Source organism: Lycium barbarum, chromosome 8 (assembly GCF_019175385.1).
Source record: "Lycium barbarum isolate Lr01 chromosome 8, ASM1917538v2, whole genome shotgun sequence".
NCBI lineage: Eukaryota > Viridiplantae > Streptophyta > Magnoliopsida > Solanales > Solanaceae > Lycium > Lycium barbarum.
Window position 1 is genome coordinate 96,446,771 of NC_083344.1, and position 15,655 is coordinate 96,462,425.

The following is a 15,655-nucleotide window of genomic DNA, read 5'->3' on the forward strand; positions in this document are numbered from 1 at the left end:
CGACCTATGGTTGGAAAGCTAATTCAATTATCTACAACTTCTAGTTCTTGGTATTTTTCCAAATTCCAAACTTATAATACCGTTTTTGCCCCTAAAAGTCAGATCACCCGAAAACGTTTTCTTAAAAATATTCGTTTGGAGGACTTCCACTTTGATTTGGCCCAAGGGTCCTTCTTGAGTTGTGTTTAACTTCACATATGTGATTCATATGACTTGTCAGATGTCCAAAAAAAATCTCGATGTGTGGGCCCCACCTCAGCTTACAAATAATCCGACGAAAAAAAATACGGGATATAACATATGCAGCTCAATTGGTAAGAGGCGATTCCCTCTGGGGAATGTAAAGGAGCCAGAGGTTCCGCGTTCGATACCCCGTAGCGCTGCAGCGTGAAGAGGGATAATGGGGCAAGCCCCTGTGCGGACGGGCAGTACCCTGGCATAGACAATACCTGAGTATGTAGGACCCAGAGGGGATCGTCACAATTATTTTGGTGAATTGGGCAATATTTGGAGCAACCTTCAAACTTCAATTTTAAGTCTCAATTTCAACATTTACGGTTACGTCTGCTTTTACACAGACATTTGTTACACTCATTCCATCCTTTATTTATTTAATTTGCATCTTTTATTTCAATTAATTTTCATACTTTAATTTATTAGTCTTCCAAAAAATTGTCGAGTTTTCTCCCTAACTTTATAAGTAATAAAGGTGGTCGTGGTGGTAGTAGTAGTAGTAGTAGTAAGCCTCAATGTGGTAGTTATGGTAAAATTAAACTTAGAGTTAGAAAAAATACGGAAGACTTTACTCATGTTGATGAAACTGAATTTCATCCCCACCCCCTCCCCCCACAACAATCATCACCACCGATTTTCATGATCCTAATCCCAATGAATCTAGAGGTGATGTCTGAATTAGAAAGACCTTATGGTAATGTTGATTTAGATGAATTTGAAAATGATGAACTAGAAGAAGAAGAGAAATTAGATTTAGAAGAAACACCTACTAATTCTGTTACCGAAGCTCCAACTTAGACAATATCTCAGTCTGGAGCTGGTCTTCCCCGTAAACCTCCTACTCGAGGTAAGATTAAGGTGGAATGTCCTAGAACTAGTGTAGTATGGATATTGATGACTTATAATGAAGATAAAAGCTGCCCTTTGTCACAAATGTAAAAATTGGTATAAGCACGGATCCGACGGACAGGTGATTTAGGGAGACACTTGAAAAAATGTGTTGCATAGCCATGCTTTTTAGCTCGAATAGAAGTGGGTCTTGACCCGGATCTTAGCGGCGCCGTTGCTGGTATCGCTCTTACTGGATTCGCTGGGGGTTCTAATATGGTTCAATAAACTTTAAATCCTTCTAACCTCGTTGTCACAAAAATTACATATAATAAAGATGCGAAGAATTAGCTAAAATGGTCGCGGTCTGTCGTGTCCCTTTTGTTTTCCATCTAACCCCGATTTTGTGCATTATATTCAAGCTATGTATAACCCTGATTTTAAAGGAATTCCTAGATCTACTGTTAGAGCAGATGTTTTTAAATCTCAAAGTGATTATTGTCAGTATATGCGTTGCATGTTTTATCACTTAGATACTAAAGTGTCTATCACTTCTGATATAGGCCATAGTGTTAATGGCAATGATTATTTATGTAATACAGCACACCGAATTGATCATAACTGGAATTTACAAAAATGTATACTTGGTTATAAATATATTGATGAGAATAAAAGCAGTTCTTATATAAGCTCAAATGTTCAAGAAATTTTACAATTATATGGTCTTCTAGATAAAGTTTTTACTGTCACATTTGACAACACTTCTTCTATGACTAAATGTGCTGATATGTTGTCTGTTAGAGATTGTCCAATTTATGATGATATTTTCATACTAGATGTGCATGACATTTTTTTCAATCTAGTTGTAAAAGATAATCTTGATTTATTTACCGAAAGTTTTCAGAAAATACGATATGCTTGTCAATATATTTTTAGTGCTCATAAAGCTAGTAGAATTAATGAATTTAAAAATCTTGTGTTATAGCTAAATTGCCGGTTAGAAAGGTTCCAAAAGAAGTTTGTACTAGGTGGAATTCCACATATGAAATGCTATTAGTTGCTCATGAATATCGAAAACCCCTTCAAATGGTATTTAATGCTCATCATTATGATCCCGTTGATCAAATAAAAGAACAAGACTGGAATGACATTCTTGAACTTACTACTTTTTTTTTAGAAATTTTTTATCTTCCAGCAAAACAATTTTTCTGTATATATTATCCTTCTATTGCACAAATGTTATTTTATATTTGTGGACTAACAAAACTATTTGCAAAGTATAGAAAAATAGAACAGAATGAGAAGGTCGTTGATGAAATGGTTTTAAAATTTAAAAAGCATTTTTTTCCTATTCCCGAAGTATATTTAATTGCTTGCGCACTTGATCCGACTTAAAAATTAAGAGGTGCCAAGGAACTTGTTGAAATTTTTTATATAAGTTTAGCTATTGATGAAACAAGAGAGAGAGTCCATCTTTTGAACAATGTAATGTAGCATATATACTAGTATTAGACTATTGTATGATAGGTATAAATCTTTTGAAAGAAATGAAGTTTTACGTCCTTCGCAAAAAAGGAGGCCTACAATAGGCAACCGAAATTTGATAGGGAAATTGATAATGACAATACTGGTATTGGTTCTTCTCAAAATGAAAGTGATCTTGATGCTTACCTTGCGCAGGGAGTGGAATCTATTACGGACGAGGATGACAATGATGAGCTTTTAGAATGGTAGAGGGAGTGTGACAAGTCATTTCCATTACTAGCAAAAATGTCTCAAGATATACTAGCTATTCAAGCATTATCAGTAGCTTCGGAGGCAGTTTTAGCGCGGCAAGATTTCAACTCGCAGACCACATACATTCATTGGCAGAAGACAACTAATGATTTCTGTCTTATTCAAAGATTGGATCAACGCAGAAAGAAGAAATTATGGGCTACCAAAATTAAGTCGTCAAGAAGAAGAATAATTTGATAAGATAATCAACACTAATAGCAATGACGGCATGGAGCTTATGGAACATCAAGCATCAATGTCAATTCTAGAAATGAGTCCAATGGAAGCTATACAAAGATTGGAAAATAAATTCATTTAAAGACTTTAAAGTTATAACTTCTAAGTTATAAAAAATAAATTCTAATATTAAGCTATAACTAAATAAGTTATTAAAATATTATAAACGCTAAAAAATTACATCGGTTTGTAGTTTATTTAAAAATAAAAAATAAATAAAAAAAAGAGTCCCCCGAACCAGGTTGACCCGTCCCGACCCATCCCATCCCTGTCCCCCCATATAGTGGGATGGGACGGAATCCCTAAAAATCCCCCCAAGTCCCCGTCCCCGCTCGGTTCCCCTTATTTTGGTCCCCTGTCCGTCCCGTCCCCCCAAACAGGCCCTTCTGGTCCTGTCCCCTTTGACAGGCTTAAGTCGAAGACCAAAGGTGATAGGAGGCTTGGCACCTTGCCAGTGTAGTAGTAGGAGCTTGCATGAACTGACAGACCTGATTAACTGCATGAGTGATGTCAGGATGTGTCAAAGTAAGGTACTGAAGAGCTCCAACCTACTTCTGTAGTCCGAGGCATGGACAGGTGATCCAACATCGGTATGAAAAGCATTCTTTTGGTAAACTGTAATTTACTTTCCAAATGATGGTATGTTGTTCTACAAAAATTATGCTCATTAACCTACTGAACATGCTACGAAGTGTCAATCTGCACTGATTTATGGCAGTTTAGAATGTGTTTCTGCATTTTATTGACTTTAGCTTCAATTTCCTTGGTGAGATAGTGAATAGCTTCAATTTCCTTGGTGAGACAGTGAACTCTCGATGAAGAAATATTTGTTATGGCTGAACTTGTGAACTCCCTTAGTTTACTAAAAGGAAAAGTCTCATTCTGTCTCTTATTGTTTTTGTCCCTGTCTCTTGGGATGATCGTGAATGATTGATTGGTTGACAAATGTTTTGAGATGCAAACCACATCAAGGTCTCGAGGATCAAGTGAAATGATAAGAGTTGAGAAACTAAGAAGTAGCCCGAAAACACCCCAGCACGCCGTGTGCAACGAGGTGCCAGGGCATGTTTAAGGCTGGGATGTGCAAAATTAAGCCTCTGAAAATCTGGCTTGGCACCTCATACGGTGCACCGTGATAGTTCAAAGTCAGGATTGGACAGAAGAAACAAGGTTCTCTGAAAATGCCTCTTGACACGGCGTGCCAGGCTATCGGGCCTGTCCTGTCCTGTCCTGCTTTGGTTCATTAAGGTTATTTTGGTCCAAGATAGTTCAACACAGTATAAACACATATAAATTATGATTTTGAAGGGACTTTTAACCTATAGAGATCAAAAGGCCGACTAGAACACTTCTCAAAAGGAAAGCTTTTGTTATTATTTGAATAAATGGTGATTTTGTCTACTCAACCAGGAAAACAATCAAGGAACTTTAAGTCATGGAATCTAGAAATAATCAGTCACTGAAAAATGTATTTAATTCCAATGACAAGACTCATATGACCAAAAGGTACAAGATAGAATCAGAATTCCAATGACTCAATGATCGGCAGAAGAACTTCAAATCAATCAATTTACAACTATGGAAAAGAAGAATTAGAAGATCCAAAATTCGTTTAAGAATTTCGAACCCACTCAACAAAGGAAATATAGTAAGTAGCCACAATCAATATCTACTCAATCAAAGGAGCAAAATCTCACTGATTGAAGATTCTTGAAATCAAGAAGCTTAACAGAAGGGAAGAAAGATAAGCTCAACGGGCAGATGGAACAGCTATAAAAAGAAGAGATAACTCAAGAATAAGGCACACACCTTTGTCCCAAACTTTCTTCTCTGTTAATTTTACAAAATCTATATGACTCTCAATCTTGAATTTACAGTTTACAGAAAAAGAGAGGAAAAAGAGAGGAGAATTGTGTCATTGTTAAGAGTCGTTGTTGGTGAACGAATGAAATCTATCCTTATACATTGTTGGTGAGCGTATCAAAATCAACCCTTGTTCTTGTCCGTTGTTTGTGAACGTGTGAAGACCAACCTTATAAACGTTGGACCAAAAATCACAAAGGCTTTACTCAACCCAAAATCACGAAGAGCTCTAATAGGTAACACCTTTGCAACCCGGGCACAACATTAGTCATCCAAACCAATGTTATTTACTTACTGCACTTTATTTTTCTTGTCTCTCATTTACATTAAATATTGATCTAACGAATTAAGTTTGCAAAAATGTCTTTACAGACATCGATTTAGTCCTTATGTAGTTCTCTAAATTCTAGAAGGCCATTCACCCTCCTTTTGTGTTTTCAATTGGTAGAGCATGTCAGGACACACAGTTATCGGAGTTTTGATTCAAGAGGGAACTTCAACAACAACGCCACTATACTTCAATGGACAACACTTCAGCTACTGAAAAGTTCGAATGGAAACATTTCTTAAATCATATTATTACAAAGTATGGCTAGTCATAAAAAAGGGTCCATGTCCTCTTCCACAAACAAAGTCATAAAAAAGGGTCCATGTCCTCCTCCACAAACAAACACCGAAAAGAAACCTGAAGGATATGTTTCTACTATTCCCCTTGATATTGATAATTATACTGATGAGCAAAGGGAAATTTTACAGTTGAATGAGAAAGCGAAAGATCTTTTATACAATGCCATATGCAGCGAGGCATATGCAAAGATATCAATTTGTAAAACAGCTAAAGAAATATGGGATACGCTTGAAGTTACTCACGATGGTACCAACATGGAAAAAGAAGCAAGGATCAACAGTCTGGTACACAAATATGAAGTATTCCAAATGAAGGAAGGTGAATCCATTGAAAATACGTTCGCTCGATTCAACAAAATTTTTGGGGATCTGAAATATTTTGGAAGACCATACACGAGTGGTGAAAAAATCAGAAAAATTCTGAGGAGTTTACCTATTGAGTGGCATGTAAAAGCTGTTGCCATTGAATGCAGAGATCTTGACAAACTATCATATGATGAGTTCTGTGGAGATCTTATAGCCTTTGAGATAACCCATCTCCAAAGGCATCGACTCGAAGATAAAAAGAAAGGTATTGCTTTTAAGTCAACACTTACTGAAACTAAAAGTGAAGACGGAGATGAAAATCAAGACGATCTTGCAGTGATCTCCAGAACTATTGCAAAAATGATACGAAGAAATTAGGAGGATCTAGGTAAAGGGTATGAAAAATGCATGGGGACCCTAGGTTATCAGCCAAAGTGGTGATTTCATGGGCTACACCACATTCTTGCTTCTATCAGTTTATTGTACGGCTGCAATAATACATTAATAATACTGTTTCTGTTTGGTTAATATACTCGGGATCGTCAAGGTTATCATTTTTCCTCAATAATTGAGTAATCTGGTCACTCTTTGTTTTTTAGAACAATTGACAATTAATTGCATTAAAAGGAACTTGTAAATTTCTTGGTCATTGCTCTTTGCAGAACCTAGAATCTACATATTTAAAACTACAATCCGGTTAATTTCCTATGATAATTTCCTACTTTCAAATCTTTGAATGGAAGGAAAGACTAACTCGCTTAATAGTCTGAAACAATATTTCGAATGCTATATGTCATGCATATGATGAGAAGTTGTCAATATTTTGTAATGCTGCAACGGTAGAAATTTGTAGTCAATCATCAGATAAATTTGAAGACCTCAGTTGGGGCTTTATCAGGACTTTTGAACTTACTGATTCACTACAAATGAAGGAGCGAAAATGTCCACTATTTTTGGAGGTGGGGTAGTGGAAGATGTAAAATTCTTTTCTTCAATTTTACAGATGGCTAGTTTTGTATATAGTAGAACAGAGACTTAAATACTACTAGAACAGTTTATGCTACATTAGGGAGTTTGTCTTCAACTATATAAAGCTTATCATTATCCCTTATGACTTCAACAGAGTCAATCTCTGCTCCTTGTTCGTCTGTCACCAATGCATCTTTTGCATCAAATCCAAACTTCTGGCCTGCAAAACAGATAAATCACTCAGAATATATGATTATCATCTCTGAAACATTGTGAATCCTCTTAAGTTTCTATGTTTGCAATCTAGTAGGAACAAATAACCTTTAATTTCTTCGCAAATATAATGGTCTAAAAATTGGAGAAGAATATATAATTCGTTTGAAGAGGTACCTGCAATGCTCTTGAGTTCTGCAAGTGAATTAGGAAGCCTTATTAACCTTCCAGGTTCACTGCAATGAGTTCTAATCCTGACCTTAGGATGACCTCTATATATGCCAACTCTAAACGAACATTGATCCATAAAACTCTCGGAGCTATATTTCTGCTCCTGTTCATGCCATTTATGATCAACTTCATCCATTACTATAATCCTGTGCCCAACTTCTCGTTTTTGCAGCATTTCGCTCAGGTTCATTGGTGAAATCTTGTACTTCAATGTATCATCAATCTCAGCTCCGTTCAATAATAGAAGCTTTACCATCTCTACATGATTTTCTTCTATTGCAACATGGATAGCAGTTAATCCATGTCGATCTTTTGAGTCAACAAGTAATCCATGTTTAAGGAGTTCCTTCATAATTGTTAAGTCATTCCTCCGAGCTGCTGTACATAAGAGGTCACCAGCAACGTAGGGATCGGAAATGGAAGCCCAATGGTACAGAATTTCAAATATGGGATGGTGTTTTGCTGCTATAGCTTCCCATAATGCGGTACTACCATTTACATCTGCCATTTATGGAATAATCAAGATATTAGATACACTTAGGCCAGTCAAAAATTCACTAAATGTTATAGTGACATTAATCGAGGTTGTATTACCTTGTAAATGTATGTTACATCCATGTCTGAGAAGCATCATTACACATTCTTCGTGTCCTTTTGATGCTGCCATATGCTGATCCGTTGCAAAGATGTTAACAAACTTATGACAGCAACTATTATATAAGAGTATTATCTTGGGACATACCAGTGGGGTTCTTCCTTTGGAGTCACCAATATCAGGGTCTAATCTTGCCTTGAGAAGCTCATCAAGAAAAGCAGCATTGCCCGTACTGGCAACAGTCAGCAAATTGATGGACATGTTTGGATCACTATCTTCTTCCCCAACTTCAAGGAACAGGTCTGTAAGTCTTAAATCCTTGAGCTTCTTGTGGTGCTGCAATTAACACCGTATAGAAAAATATTAAGATTGAGCTCTGAATTGACACGTTTGGAAGCTCTCTTAAGTAGCTACGGATGTACCTGGAGGAAGTTCTTCATCATGGTGACATTATCGTCCTGCCTGCTCTTTATTGCGTCAATCAAAGAAGTTGTTCTTATCTTCAAGAGTTGTGAAAGTGTCCTGGTCCGATACGTGTAGCTCTGAGGCCTACAACAAAAGGCCCCAACCTCTCCAAACATGTCCCCACATCTCAGTGTCCAAACGATCTGCTCATTCTCCATCTCACTATCAATCATTTCCACCTCCCCTGACACTATGACGTAAACCTCATCTGGCGATTCATTCTGCATTATGACATCCTCTCTTGGGGGTATATACTCAGCCTTCATATCTGCAACCTGAGAAATCATTAAGATTAGACATAAAGCTTTCTGAATTAGTCTTTTTAGTTCATATCATTAAAAAAATGTCGTCTTACCAGGTGCAGGAGAATTTCCCTGGAGACACCCTTGAAAAGATAGACCTTTTCAACAGTTGGCAAAAACAAATGATGCCGGATACTCTTGCAGATTGTCTTGGGAAGTTGTTCAATCAGTTGTTGCTGGTTTAAGCTCTCTGCCCTGAATCTTAAACACATGTAAGCCAGTATTTGCTCCTTCAATCTTGGAGGCAAGTGATTTCGACACACAAAGTTTGAAGCTGATTCAATGCTATTTCTCTGCAAAATTGAATACCCTTTTATCTCAAATACACTATGCACTTATATGTGCTCATGCCTATACAAGTCAAAAGAGCTTACGAATTCCATGGTGCGACGAGTTCCTTCAACAACTAAATTGGTCATGTTACCAATAATGTAAGCAGTGAGGCCAAGATTGAAGAGCATGTAGAAAATGATGAAGATCATTTCCATAGTGTTAACAGCATGAAGGTCACCATAGCCAACTGTGGTCATGGTGGTGATGGACCAATAGATTGCTGAAATGTACCTAATCCAAAGGCTTGTCTCCCTGAATTTGGGATTCACAGATCCTAACCAAGTGTTTCCTTGTTGGGGATATCTGTCAGCTAACAAGTAGTAGAGGCATCCAGCACAGTGCACCGAAAATAGTGTTACCTGTTTCATGCCAGGGACTCATTCATAAATCTTTCTCAATAATAAGTGCTTTTAGTCAGAAGTGTTTTTCGAAAAAAATACTTTTTGGAGAGTTGCAGTTTATGTTTGGCTAATCTATTTGAAAAATACTTTTGCCAATATTAGAACTTTGTGCTTAGCTAATGTTCCAAAAGTGCTTTCCGGGAAAGCTACTTTTTTAACTTTTTAAAATCAGCTTTTTTACTACTCAAAAGTCAAAACACTTATTTTCCCCCTAAAAGCTTGTCCAAACACTTCAACTTTCTAAAATAAACATTTTTTAACGAAAATTAGCACTTTTGGCTTGGCAGAAACTTGACTAAACAGGCTATAAGCTTTTGTCTTGAAGTAGGAAAAGTAACCAGCTTCGATCAAAATTTTTTTGTTTCTGCAACTTACAAACAAAAGCCTTGCACATCTGATCCAAAAATAGCTGAATCTCATATCCTTTTCAAGTCTGTCAATGAACATATAGAGCAAGTGTAATTAATATAAAAATCAGGCGACATCAAATATTTAAGTTTTGTACACTGACAAAGCCTAATATTTTTACACCATGAGATCAGTAACATGTTAGATTACATTGATGGTGTAAATGTTTTTTATTTATTTATGCGAATGTCAGTGTACATACAACTTACAAGACTTAAAAAAAAAGAGAAAGTAAATAAAAGAGAAACCTGGTGAAAAATTGCTTAACCTTGCGAAGACGCCAAAATCTGAGCATTCCTAAAACGGAGTAAGAAATACCAACTTGATGTTTGCCAGTAAACAACATGGCAAGTACGTCAAAAGGGATGGTGGAAGCCACATCCATTAGAAACCATGTTGATAGATATCTGTATACATATATAGATATATGTGTGTATCATATTAACTGTTCTGTGCACGTAGCTCATGAGTAAATAAAACTAACCATACAAATACATTACCATATCATTTTAATAGTAATAACTAATAGCGTGAACCGACTTGGTTCAAAAGTTTTTTCAGAACTCAATGTAATCTCCGCATACTAATTTCGAGGAACGGGTAAGATATCTTAGTTCATAATTAAATTTAAATAGAGGGAAAATTAAATTGCTTTCGCATTTCTTAACCATAAACTACATAGTATTTTTTGGTGTTGTTAAATGACAAGTTCAGATAAGGATTTAAAAGTCGATAACATCTCCCTAGTTTAGGGGTTGGCCCAAATAGTCAATAAGTTGACCCATTGACCATATGAGTAAAATATTTTACTACCGCTATTCAATTTTACTTTTCACCGTTTCGGAGAATCAATTTGACTAATCTTCGTAATTAAATTGAATTAGATTAATTTCATATTTTAAAATTAGAATTTAAATATTAAAAAACTATACGACAAATACTATAAGTTAGAATTGTTCTCATATTAATATGATGGAAAAAAAATACATCTTAAGATTTTGATTAAAATCTATATAGTTTGACTTTCGAGAAGTAAAACATGACAAGTAAAAGTGAACGGGGAAAATCTAAGTTAATTATAATGGTTTAAAATACTTTGACTCGTCAGCGGACAAAAGCTGGTTTGGTCTATCTTCTCTTTCATTTTCATGCTGCATAAAAAAGCAAAAGATAATTACCAAAATCTCTCTTCTTATTTTTCGGTTTGGTGCATCTCAACTACATGTGACCACGATAAGTGTAACTAATAATCTCAAAACTAAAGAACGTAACTTGTACGACAAGTTAAATTACACTGATATTATGAACATTTTATTATTGTCAGTGTTTATAAGAGTTAATTCTTTCTTTCTAATGACGGGAGACCTGGTGTGGCGGGGGGCGAGGGGGAGGATGTTTGGGGGTCTGTATTATTCCACTCAATTATTAAGGGAATAAATCATATGTACTGTTCGAATATCCAAATCTTGGATAATGAAAATAAAAAAGATTTATTTTCTTTAGCAGGCTATTCTTCTAATGTAAAAAAGCGTTGGCTCTTAGCATCCGGTCCCTTGGTGGGTGGGAAGGACTATTCTTTGGAAAGGATCAAATATATTCGACATGATCACATGCATATTCATTAACGATAAAAAAGAATCACTACTTCTTCGAATATTAGAATTGTCACGTTACTTCACACTTTTATGACATTTCTGTTTGTATATCATGAAATATGTTGAATATGGTTTATTTTATTATACTTATAGCTTTTAATCTAGATATTGGTGTTTCAATAGGAAGGTGGTCCGGAGTCCGGACTGTTAATTCGACAAAATGTGTTGAAATAAAACTCGACATTCATAATCGTTGAAATTTGGTAAGCCAAGACTTCCTGCGCCAACCCAAATTACACTAATAAATTAAAATGGTCATGGTCTTGTTTTTCTCTAATCTCTATAATAACTTCTTCTACTACTCTCTCCGTTTTAATTTGTTTGTCTTAGTTACTATTTGGACAGTCAAATGATATTTTCTTTGTCCATAATTTTTGCAGATACTTTCTAAATATTTTAAATTGTTTACTATTACTATGACTTATAGTACTTTTTATATGATTTTTAAATATGTAAATTTTATTTCTAAAAACTTGAAGATTCTATATCGGAATTCACATTGAACAATAAAACCTTTGTCTTCCGAATCAAGCCAAACAAATTAAAACAAGGGAGTACTAATTAACGAATTTCGGCTCAATGGAAGGATTGCAGTTTTTTTAAAAAGATTGAAAATACAAATATTTCTTCTACCTTTTAACATGTTTTTTTTTCTTCTACCTTTTAAGAGCAAACCAAAAACATTTCTCATTTAATCAACGCCAGTTCAAGAATTTTAAAATTTTGTCTCAGATGGAAACTTAATTAGAAGAATAAAACAAAAGTTATGAAAACAAATAAAGTATGCAACGGCTAAAGCAAATATGATTATAAACTTAATTAATCCACTTTAGGAAAACTAAAATACAAAGAAAAGAATACCTTATAGCAATTTTTCTTCGATCACGAACAAGGAGCTGAGAGGTAGGATCAATATAAGCGACAGAGAATGTCAAGATGATATCAGCCGCAAAGAAGAGATTGACAATATTATCTGCTATGTAAAGCTTCATGTTTGGATTTGTGTTCATGAATGCTATCTCAAATGGACATACCCATGCACAATACGCCACCAATACCACCATTAGTGTCTCCCAACACCTGCATAAATCCCTCCAGAATTTAAGTTATATACACTGACGATATATTATATTATTTACCTAACTAATGTATAATTATTTGTAGCAAGTAATATCAATTAATTAAACTTATTATAAAAATTTACAGGAAATATCCTGACTTGAATTGTCGTAAAAAGAATTTGTCTTAATACATCGATAGCCTCTTAAAATTGTCATTAAATTTCATTTAGACAGTCGAACTATGACTTGTTCCAATTTAGCATCTGAACACATGATAGACTATTCCTATTAGATACTTTCGGTTCAAATTTTGGAAAAGCTTTTGTGCATGTTCTCAAACGTCTATTAGGTAATTAAGTTAAACAAACAAAATATGTCATCACCTTTTATTATACACATCAGACTCAATTGGAACATGCCTGAAGTTTACGGCTTATTGAGGCAATGCATATAATTTAAAGAGGTGACATATTTTAAGCGGCAAACTTATCTACATAATGGACACTTTAAACACGCCCAAAAGTTTTTTCAAATTTTGAACTGAGAGTGCCTAATATGAGCACTTTGTCACGTGTTCAGGAGCTCAAATGGAACAAACCATATATAGTTCGAGTATATAAATGAAATTTGCTGGCAAGTTAAAGGGGCTATCAATAAATTAAGCGAATATTTGACAGATTTTACTGATATTTCACAGACATTAGGTGTTCCTGAATCTTAAGAGAATCTTATGATGAATATCACCTAAAAGTTTCGTTAATCTGAGAGTAAATAAAGACCTCTACTTTGGTAAGTACTTTTAATCTAATAATAGTAACAATTAAGTACGAAAAGACAAAGTACTTTTCCCGTTTTGCTTTGCAATATTTCTCTATTTGCAATATCTGTTCACCAAAAAAAGACAAAAAGAAAACCATAGTGATATGTAAAAATGAGTTGGTTTCTTCACTCACCTGTATCTTGAAGTCATAGGAGAGATAGTGTTGCCTTTGTAGAGATCAATCTGATTGTGGTTATAACCAGAGGAACCTAAAGGAGGAAGAATAAGCTTTGACAAGTTGTGAAAACTCAGATTTCCTAAACCTGAATTACCACGTCTGTGATTATTATTATATCGATCTTCTTCAGTACGTGGAACTACTTTTGTTTGGTCATAGTGGATTTTCTTCCCATTTGCAGGACTCATATTTGTGGAACTTTTATTGTAGAAACCATATGATGAATACTTCACCTCCATATTCATCATATTAAGTAGCAAAACTAATATATATGAAAGTACTTGTAGTGATGATGAGGCTTAAATGAATTACTGTGAGGCAATTGACATGGTTAGAAATTGAACTCTTTTAGAGAGAAGTGGTACTAGTTTTTAGGCAAACAGCATGAGGGAAGGGAAAAAGAATGTTGGAGAAAATGGATGGGGGAACTGTTATTGGTGGTCCTTATATATATGAGTGGCCCGTGGCCTTGTGTGTGTGAAATTAATTACTTCTCCGTCTCAATTTATATGAGAGTTGATCTATTTGAAGAGTAAAAGACAATTCTTTTTTTGATTCAATTTCAATCGTAGATTCTTCACAATATATGAAAGGAGTTGAGAAAGTCATAATCAACGATAGAGCCGACTCTCCAAATAAGTCAACCCTCATATAAATTGGGACTGGTGGAGTATATATATCTTATTGAAAAATATCACCTGTACAGTCTTAATTTATTTTTATTCTGATGAGATCTCCAATATAATGCAGATATATATAGAAGGGACGTGATATATCATTTCATATATATTGGTTCGGCCCCTTGTGTACAGCTTTACCCCATCTAAAAGGCTTCTCTATCTATATGTATATCTTTCAAATTGTAAGATGCTAAGAGATCTTATTTCCTCCTTTCTATCATGGAAAGACACAAATACACAAGGAGGATTAATGTTTCAACACTTTCATGAAGACTCAGGCATATTTCATGTTGACATGTAAGAGACTTTTTTTCCCCGAGTTTAAATTAGGGAAAACATCACCAAATACCTCTAAAATATAAAATATTTATCCGCTCCATGCCCCTCTTAAAGTAATTTTGCTTCTACCCCAGCCGGCTGGAAATATTTACTTGACATACGCCCTCATCCAAACCCCTTCGTCCGTGATACCATCGCCGTATATTTATATATCATGATAGTATTATGGAGGACTAAGAGAAGGACTGAAACAGTCCTCCATGATAACATCTTAGTATATTTATATACAACGATGGTACCATGATCCTAAGAAGTGTCTCATTGAAGGATTGAAGCAGTCCTCCATGATACCATCACAGTATATGTATATAAGACGATGGTATCATAGAAGTTTTTTTCGAGAAAATTGTCACGCCCCGAACCATGGCCTGGACGTAACACGGCACTCGGTGCCTGACTGCATGTGACCGAGCGAACCACATGGCTTGTTGAACTATCATGAGCGGAAATATAACGTGAATGCATGATGAGCCTTTATAAAACGTAGTAAGTCATAATACTTAATAAAAACACTTGTTCAAACATGAGTGCGGAAATAACATGAATGAGCCAAAAATGGCTATACGACTCCGAATGTCTGACATAACATAACTGACTTGTCTAGTCTATGAAACCTCTATCATGAGTCTGACTGGAAAACATACTTACTGGGACAAGGCCCCCAGCATACCTTTAGATGCATAATTAATCATAAAACAAAAGTTGACTAAACCCCGAATGAGATGGGGCTCACCAATAAGCTGATACGAATGCTGTCCTACTGAGCAGATGTGTCGTCCTGTATATCAGTACCTGCATCGTGAAATGCAGGCCCCCGGACAATAAAAAGGGGAAGTCAGCACATTGAATGTACTGGTATGTAAAGCAACCGGAATAAACAACATGGGACATGGAATAACATGATACGAACTGAAACTGAAAACTTGGACATGAACATGAGCATGAGCATGAGTACATATATATATATATATATATATATATATATATATATATATATATATATATATATATATATATATATATATATATATATATAACATGAGTAAAACATGATAAGTAGGGAGAGCATTTCATAAACCGACACATGATATCACCACGTGGATACGTGGAGTCTGGTACCTCGCCGGACCAGCA

At 35.3% G+C, this 15,655-nt stretch overlaps 1 protein-coding gene across 3 annotated transcripts; it reads right to left on the reverse strand.

Annotated features, from left to right (window-relative positions):
• Positions 1-6,707: 6,707 nt before the first annotated feature.
• LOC132606364 (potassium channel AKT2/3-like) lies at positions 6,708-13,930 on the reverse strand. 3 transcript variants are annotated; one of them, XM_060319822.1, is made up of 11 exons: positions 13,458-13,930; positions 12,305-12,523; positions 10,037-10,195; positions 9,756-9,813; positions 9,021-9,338; positions 8,700-8,939; positions 8,302-8,619; positions 8,027-8,215; positions 7,879-7,954; positions 7,231-7,785; positions 6,708-7,060 (listed from the first exon to the last, which is right to left on the reverse strand). In XM_060319822.1, the coding sequence occupies exons 1-11, from the start codon at positions 13,748-13,750 to the stop codon at positions 6,927-6,929; spliced, it is 2,559 nt and encodes an 852-aa protein (XP_060175805.1). In that variant the 5' UTR covers positions 13,751-13,930; the 3' UTR covers positions 6,708-6,926. The 3 variants fall into 3 exon arrangements, with proteins under 3 accessions (XP_060175805.1, XP_060175807.1, XP_060175806.1); XM_060319824.1 differs by lacking the exon at positions 10,037-10,195; XM_060319823.1 differs by lacking the exon at positions 9,756-9,813 and having other exon boundaries at positions 10,057-10,195.
• Between the last annotated feature and the right edge of the window lie 1,725 nt (positions 13,931-15,655).

What these genes read in the sequence shown, in the direction of transcription:
- LOC132606364 (XM_060319822.1), bottom strand. Translation starts at nt 13,750, where the DNA reads ATGATGAATATGGAGGTGAAGTATTCATCATATGGTTTCTACAATAAA. An exon ending in CGAAGAAAAATTGCTATAAG is followed by an intron (nt 10,196 to 12,304) that starts GTATTCTTTTCT and finishes ATATGTATACAG; the next exon opens with ATATCTATCAACATGGTTTC. An exon ending in GATGTGCAAGGCTTTTGTTT is followed by an intron (nt 9,339 to 9,755) that starts GTAAGTTGCAGA and finishes GGCATGAAACAG; the next exon opens with GTAACACTATTTTCGGTGCA.